The sequence below is a fragment of the Polyodon spathula genome, chromosome 16 (genome assembly GCF_017654505.1).
Source record: "Polyodon spathula isolate WHYD16114869_AA chromosome 16, ASM1765450v1, whole genome shotgun sequence".
Taxonomy (NCBI): domain Eukaryota; kingdom Metazoa; phylum Chordata; class Actinopteri; order Acipenseriformes; family Polyodontidae; genus Polyodon; species Polyodon spathula.
Genome location: NC_054549.1, coordinates 34,471,548 through 34,479,762, shown reverse-complemented (window position 1 = coordinate 34,479,762; position 8,215 = coordinate 34,471,548). Strand labels below are relative to the sequence as shown.

The 8,215-nt window shown below is 36.2% G+C and overlaps 1 protein-coding gene across 2 annotated transcripts in view; it reads right to left on the bottom strand.

Annotated features, from left to right (window-relative positions):
* The window catches only part of slc6a11b (solute carrier family 6 member 11b), a 27,261-nt gene extending 19,246 nt beyond the window's left edge, over positions 1–8,015 (bottom strand). Inside the window, exons 1-6 of one of the 2 annotated variants that reach the window (XM_041273892.1) lie at positions 7,851–8,015; positions 7,140–7,374; positions 5,363–5,497; positions 4,725–4,865; positions 3,936–4,017; positions 2,140–2,272 (exon numbers count right to left, since the gene is read on the bottom strand). In XM_041273892.1, the coding sequence (XP_041129826.1) occupies positions 2,140–2,272; positions 3,936–4,017; positions 4,725–4,865; positions 5,363–5,497; positions 7,140–7,359 (711 nt within the window). In that variant the 5' untranslated portion in view covers positions 7,360–7,374; positions 7,851–8,015. Of the gene's footprint in view, positions 1–2,139; positions 2,273–3,935; positions 4,018–4,724; positions 4,866–5,362; positions 5,498–7,139; positions 7,375–7,541; positions 7,647–7,850 lie in introns of those variants that run through there. The other variant, XM_041273893.1, reaches the window with a different exon arrangement.
* Positions 8,016–8,215: the final 200 nt, after the last annotated feature.

Below are 8,215 nucleotides of genomic sequence, written 5' to 3'. Positions count from 1 at the left end.
ACAGACTCAAGATTAGTGTTAGAAATTCAAGATGTGTATAATTTAGCATGCTAATAGCAAACAAACTCATGGTTAGTGAAAGATTAACACTTTAATTCTTCAGTTTGCTTTTTAAGGGTTAAGAAGGAACCTCAAGTCTCCACATTCTTAACTAATCTGGTTTAATATTATAAAACCTTGATGTGAACACTGTACTAAAGGATATGATAATAAGAAAGAAAAAAAAAGAAAAAAACAGACATTTCAGTCATTTTGAGAGCTTGAGCAAGTGGCTTGTGTTTCCGTCCTTCTAGTTGTAAAAGTGGGTTGATTCTAGAAAAGATATTAAGGTCAGTTGAGTTGGGCTATCCTTGGTTTTACAATAAAATGATTTAAAAACATCTTGCTGAATTGGTAGATATGGGCTTGCATGTTGAATCTAAATGGATCTATGCTGCTATTCTAGCAATACACAGGGTACAGTATTTGGGACCCTTTTGTGTACCGATGTGATCCCATCACACAAACCAAAATTAAAAGACACTACCGAGATGGAGGTGTTGAGTCCCTGTTCAAATATCATGTTTGTCCTTTTCTAAAGCTATCCGAGTCTGGAAGTTTCCACTTTGACGCATCCCTTCAAACTCATGATTAAATGTTTAAAAGTTTTGGATCCCAATTGGCCTCAGTACCTTCAAGACATGTATCCATGCCCAGCAGCTAGCATGTTTCTGTATAAAGATAAATATCACTATGATTTATTTTTCCTATTTTCTGAATTGCACATTTCAGGTTGGTCTGTCTCTAACTCCAAACTGCACAGGGCAATTTTCTCTCAACGAGACACCTGAAATTAATGGCCTCTTATCTGCTGCATTAGTAAGAGAAATACTTATAAATGGTTCAGGGTCTTATTAAAACAAACTTCTGAAGTATTTCACATCTTTAGACTTTTATTCTTAATGTTTTTAACCCTTGTGAACCCAGAGTTGTAGTTTACTGTGACCACAGCTATGTGAGAAACACTCTCCAGCAACATACAAAGGCCTTCAGCACAGCTTAGAGATGGCCTTGAATGCTCAGATCTGTATGGCGATAAAACAAACAAAAAAAAAACCTTCTCACTCGCTGCTTTAATTCCTCATACAGGGGAGGCAAGAGCAGAGAAACTCTGCATGCATCTCATGAACGTTCTACTTTCCTGCTGTGAATACAGAAATCAATCTTAGCCTGGCTGTTCACATTCTTTGCTATTACTTCATGCTGAAACAAAAGGCACTTCAGGAGATATAACCATTGCTGCCTAGCTCCTTTTCCTGGACCGGCACAATGTGGGCCCATTTCTTTTTCTTCACATTTCTCTTTCCCTTTCTTTGCTGTTTCTTTATGCCTCATTGAATCTATTAGACTCTCTAAAGGGTGCTATTGAAAATAGTTCTGAGGAGGGCTAGTGACTGAGTCCTAACTGTTGGCAATGGGACCCGGTTCCTTATACTGCAAGGGGTGGTGGGTAAAAGGCAAAGGTAGAGGAAGGCCGGAGCCCTGTTTTGTGTTCAGATCGTGAGGACAATGGAGTGAATTCCTTTAAAAGCTTTCTATCTGAACATGCTGTAAAACATTTCCAGTGTTACACTTTTTTCATCCTTTGTTCCAGCATATCTTTGTTTTTATAAACTGTTTTAAAAGATTTGTTTTAAATCAATCACACTTTAAGGCTTCAAGGTGGAATGGAACAGCATTTCCTGTTCTAAAAAAAAAGAGGTATTACATGTCTTGTATGCTCTAAGTTTGTCATTTTTGCAAGTATGCATTCCTTTCAAATTGATGATATTTCCTACGTATAAGTAAGTGTGCCTTATACCCCAGAGCAGTACATGCACAATACATTTACTTTCAACCGCACAGCAGCTGGTTTCTTTAAAACCAATTCCAAATCAATCATGCAACTTAAAAAAAAAAAACATACATACACACACATATATATGTGTGTGTGTGTGTGTGTGTGTGTGTGTGTGTGTGTGTGTGTGTGTATGCAGAGTTTACAATTGAGGCTGCAACTCCATCCATCAATTTGATGAAGCTTACTAGCAGGCACACATAGATAGAGCACTGCCTAAGTTTCACTTAGCCCTGGGTTTCTAGTGAATGACTTTTGCTTACCTTTCCAGTAGATTTTGGGCCCTTCCATATGCAAAAATAGCATATGATCCAAGCTAAGAGAAGGCACCCAGCCAATTCCCATCGTAATCCCCCAATGTGTTCAATTCCACTCGATATGCCCAGAACTCTTCGTCTAAAATAAACACATATATTACATTTTTAATGGAAATGCCATTTCATATATTTTTTAAAAAAAGAACTGAATATTAGTGACTCAATAAAGGGCCGCTGTTTCTGCGGGACAGGAATTTGGGACTTTTCAGATTTTTTTTCTGATGAATTATGTGTACAACAACAGCTTTTGGCAAAGAAAAGATGTCAAGCTGTTAGGGCACTTTTGGTTCCTACTTTAAAGCAAGTGATTTGAAGAAAGGCATTTTTCTGAAAGGAATAAAAGCGATTGAACAGTTTAAAACTAGCAAGAAACTACTATGAACAATAAACCAATGGCTTCTGCCAAAAACAAAAAACTCCAGGAGGTTTAAGATACATTACCAGAGAAAGATGCGTATGGCATTTTACTTTCACTACGTCTTCAGCTTGAGCCTAGTAAACATGGTGGTGATTTCATAACACATCAAATATTACTGTTAGATTATAACAAATATAACTTATTATACATATACTGTATAATACACTCAAGTATCTATATCTGAAATACAAACAGTAACACAGTTATAAGCTCTATCATTGGCAACTGTACAGAAAACCCATACTTAATAACAATAATACAGTACGCCAAAGTTGTAGCCATGCCATCGTTAGCTGTGCTGACTTCTTTGTTAAATAGTAATGTAAATGGTATGGCAAATGATTACAGTAAAAGGGTAAGCATTTCAGTTATACATTTTCATTGGTTTATTGTTCAAAGCACATTTATTGCCAAAATAATTTTGGACAGCAAACCAATTCCCAATGTATTCATTTTTTGACGACACATTCAATACAGAGATCAGAAAGCTCCACGAGACAAGCTTTGAACTCTGCAGAAAACAAAGAGAGACATGAAAATAATTTCCTGTTTTTAAAATTCTGCACTAGAGCTTAAATGTAAAGGCAGTGATAGTGATATCTAAATTTACTGTATAAACACACATTCTCATTTGAACTGTCTTTTAAATTTCAATATTGTTTATACATTATAATTTATTGAGAGAATCATAGAATACAGCCGTGTACCAAATGTGAAGTCACTACTTCAAATGTAGTGCATATTTTTGACATGGGCAGAGGTTAAACTAGTGTGGTTGTAAACACGTTAATAGGAAAGTCATAGAAAACAGATGTGTGAAGACAATAGCTCAATCATAATTGTACTCTTTACAGCAGAAACATAAATCTCAATATTATTACCTGTTTCATATTGTGTCCAGCAGGTGGAGGTGCTGTTTAAAGTTATTGGTGTAACTAAGAAGGGGTGGGGTTTGGTGACATTGTTAAAGTAAAGGACTAAGATTAGAGTCTAAGGTGTCTGTAAGGTTTTAACATCTACACCCCATCTACTAGTCATGTTACGATGTACTTTTGCGCCTTCAACTGGTAAATAATAATTTACAATACACCAACTCCATCTGCTGGATATTTAATAAACTGCAGCTAATTACACAGCATCTACTCTTATGAAATTCAGTATGAACCTCAATTGTCATGCAGTGTACTTGAATTTGAGTGTTCTGTTCACTTCTCTCATTGAGTACATACTTAAGGCGAATGACATGTTGCAGCATCTGATTTTATACATTAACACGTGAGGTTACCAAGGTAATCATATAGTAAATTAAATAACAAATACTTACTCCCAAAACTCAATAACTGGAGAGGTTGCATTGGCATATGTGCAGTTAGTTGAGTTTGCCCTCTGAAATTCCACACAATTGTCTGGCAAGGAGGAAAACAGAAGAAAAATACCTCTTAACGTTCACATATACTGCATGCCACAGACTAACATCAACAAAAGCATAATCTATGTGTGTTTGAGTGTTTGTTCAGAACAAGGTCAAGTTCATATGATACCTTAACAGCTTCAAACCACTAGAAGGCAATACATCAAACATGGTGGTGTATTTCTATAGAGATATCATTAGAAGAAATACACCAGTCTTTCTTTATTAATTGCCATCTAGAAAATTGATTCTGGGTCCTGCAGAGCACCACTCCTCTGCAAACTCTTTCTGGTTGTTATTAGAGGAAAAAGGAGTTTTGACTTCAGTGTGATTTATCTTTACCATATTCACCAGAGCTGACAAGCAGTTGCAATTCCTTTTTGATACTTGTAAGATCCCCCTGAATGAGATGTATTGGGGGAACCACTAAACTGGGACCAATCAAAGTCTGTTTCCTATCAGGGGGACAAGTAAAGAATTTCAGAAGCAGTGGACTGGTAAAATAAATGCAGTAGTGGGATAACACCCCATTAAGATCATTAAAAACAATACAAATAAGGTGGAGTTCTGCATGATATTTAGCAGGTTTATTAGTTTTAAGAGGGAGGTGGTGATATCTGCAGTAATTAAGATCGTATTCAATATTTTCCATTTGTAAGCACTATTTTACAAACCTATTCGTGCAGATTTGATGATACATACCTGTATTCCACTCATGTCCACAAGTTGCCCAAGGTAGATCAGTTGTAAAGCAGTTAAATAGGTAAAAGATAGCCCATGCCAAGATAATGATATAATACACATTTAAATGAGCGCAGATGATTTGGGTGGCATATCCAATACCTGTAAAGAAAACAGAAAACGATTCAATCAAAGTGTGCTCTGTGTTTGCTTCAGATTTTCTGCTTCACAGAAACAGGAACATACAATAAGTTATAGAACACCCTGCAGTGTTTGCAAGAAACTCATAGCTTCAGCTGCTAGCCTGTGTCGTCCGTATCACAGTTCTATATTTTGAAGCATTATCCTGCTTGTTTTGATATTATTATTCACACAACCTGAATCGTTAATCCCCCCTGGGAATACATTTCTCAACTTTTACTTAGGAGCGTTCGCCAGGAGAGCAAATTTCTCTTATAAACATTGTGGCATAACAAAGATTATGCTCCCTCCTGCAACAATGCTTGTTTTCTGTTCTGACCATTGGCATCAATCAGAGCATAACCCATTATCTGTAAATAAAAATGTGATACAGCAAAGGAAGAACAATGTGTTTAATAGAGAATGCCTTTAACTGGTCAGGTATGAAGGACTGCAGCTACAAACACAGATATAATTACCTTCAAAAAGTGGGCACACTTTCCTCCAACACGTAATGCCTCCTTCACTTGTAAACTGCCCCAATGCAGTCTCCAAGAAAAACACAGGAATTCCACAACAGATGAAGAATATCACATATGGAATTAGGAAAGCACCTAGACATGATCAGAAAAAAAGAAATTTTAACATCCACCCTTTACCGTAATTTAAATTGCACACAATGCAAGCTAAATCAATATCATTAGGTAAAGATCCTTAGATCATGCACAAAAGCAATTTACATTCTTACTACACTCAGCTGTGCAAGGAACTGATATTTCACCTAACCACAGAACAAATTGATTTTTGGAAAATTATAGATTATTGTATATTTAATAACCAATCTCAGACCCCCCTTCATGGGTTTACTGTGTTATTCCATGTACATGACTGGTTCTCTATTATTCTCTGAATAGCACTGCTGTTTCGTAAACCAACCACATTGTGGTGTACCTTTGAGTGTCAAACACTTACAGTCTCCTTATTATTGTACCGATGGATTGAGAAATCAAACAAAACACAAAGATACGCTTTTAAGCACAGTTACCATAATACGGTTATAGTCATTACACCTTAAATTCTCCGGACTATGGACCAGCTCTTTTTATTTTTTATTTTTTTATAAATGTACAGTATGCCACTATGGGTCACATCCTCATTAGTGCAATGTTTTGTTCTGGTAGAAATAAAACAGCAAATCAAATTGTGATGCAAATCAGAAACAAGTTAAGTCTACATAGAGTGCCTTAAATTACATTTCTGGGTATCGGGTTATTATTTCTGGTTTGGATCTTATCCATGTTATTTTAATTTTTTTTTTCCAGCAAATGAAATTATCCATATTTTAGAAAAAGAATAATGATGATAATAATAATACATGTTTCTGTGTGTACTTCATATCTAATGAATGAGTGGTTAAGAAAGCTCCCTGAAAGGACCAGAACATCACATGGTTCACGACAGTGAACCAGGGAATTCACCCTGGCACATTGTTCAGCATACTAGTGCAGCTAGTTGAGACTCACATTCAATCAAAGTATCCTCACTTGTAAACTGAATAATACATTCTTTAATAGTGCTTTTTGTCCTGCCTTAAATGTTAAAAATAAATTTGGTATAATGACATAATCAGAAACATTTCAATGCAACTTTATGGTTCAGAGCTTGTAGTTTTTTAAACCTACACAGCATTGAGCATATTTAAAGATGCTGTGTGTCCCACATATACAACAAATGCCTTGGGTAGGGTTACAACTCATAGTAAAAGTGCAACTTTAAGGCCTGGGGTAATGCATTTCTCTTGAAAGTCTCTTAATTGATACTCATTAATCTGGCTGTTTCACACCCCTCATACTAGTACTAAACACATGTTAACACTGCATAATGCAAATCCTTCATAGGCATAATTACACTGTTGTTTACATTTTGTTTGGACTGTAAAAGATAATATGATCAGAGCACCTGCTGAAGCAAATATTTGGCCTCTGAAACGATATTTATTTAACATATTTCTTGCAGTACTTTCCAAACAGTATTACTATTTTCAGAACTATATAATGCTACAAGTGCAATAATAAAAACACAACAAAGAATCATAGAAAAGAACTGTGGTGTTTTTGTTTTCCTTTATTGTAATGTTTCCTTACACCTTATAATAAATTGGATAACTGTCATAGTAGATTAAGCCTTTAATTGTAAGATTTGTTGTTCTGTCTTTAATTATTATTTTTTTTAAGTTGTAATTAATATGTCTCTTACCCCCTCCGTTCTTATAGCAAAGGTAAGGGAATCTCCACACGTTCCCCAGTCCAATGATTTCTCCAGCCACAGAGAGCACAAATTCAACCTTGTTATTCCAATGGCCTCTTTCATTTACTTTTTTGTCATTACTGCGGACTAAATTGGTGTTGGAAGCTTCTGGGTCCATTGCATCTTCTGGTTTTCCATTAATTATTGGAATAGTCTTTTCATCTGTCATGACGTTTCAACAAACCTGTGTGAAGAAAACAAGTGAGTTTCAGAGATTCGTTGTTATTTACAGTAAATAAATAAATAAATAAAACATGCTGCAACTCAATTTTTGTCAATATGATTGAACAATATTTGACCATTATATATAGAGAAAGAAAGAGAGTTTTTATTTCTTCTATAAAACGGTACCTAATCAACAGCTGTCGACTGCTTTTATCTACAAGCTGTGTCTTAGTGCGTGGTGCAAACCCTCAAAGGGTGCCGTTACAATATACATCATCTCTGCGATGTTTTACTTTAAATGTTGCTGATCGTCCCAAAACAAAGAGAGATAATTCTCTGAACGTCACATGCAGCAATTTAACATGAATACAAAGTGGCATCAATGTGAGTGGCAGAGCCCCGGAGCCAGGATCACCTTGATGAAATCAGGATTAATTAAGACTTCTCCACAGTGGATGAATGCTGAACTTGACAAGATGAAGACACATTACTCACCAATATAGATTGTACAGTAAAACTTCTTGGCTGGCACGATGATCACTCGTAATTGACGTTGCTGGAGAAGGGATGGTTTCGGAAAATGCTAGTCAAAAAGAAGAAAAGATTTCTGGATCCGTTTTGTTTTTGTTGCTCTCTCTCTCTCTCTCTCTCTCTCTCTCTCTCTCTCTCTCTCTCTCTCAAGATTGCAGTATGGAGATCACAAACGCCTCTCTTACTGGATCAGATCCATGTGGCCAACAACAACACAGAGCCAGTCGCTTCCACCAGTAATGTAATTTACAAGAGCAGCAATTAACGCAGCGACACCAAGAAACTCCCCTCTCGGACAGGACGCTTCGAATCAGAGATTGATTACCGAT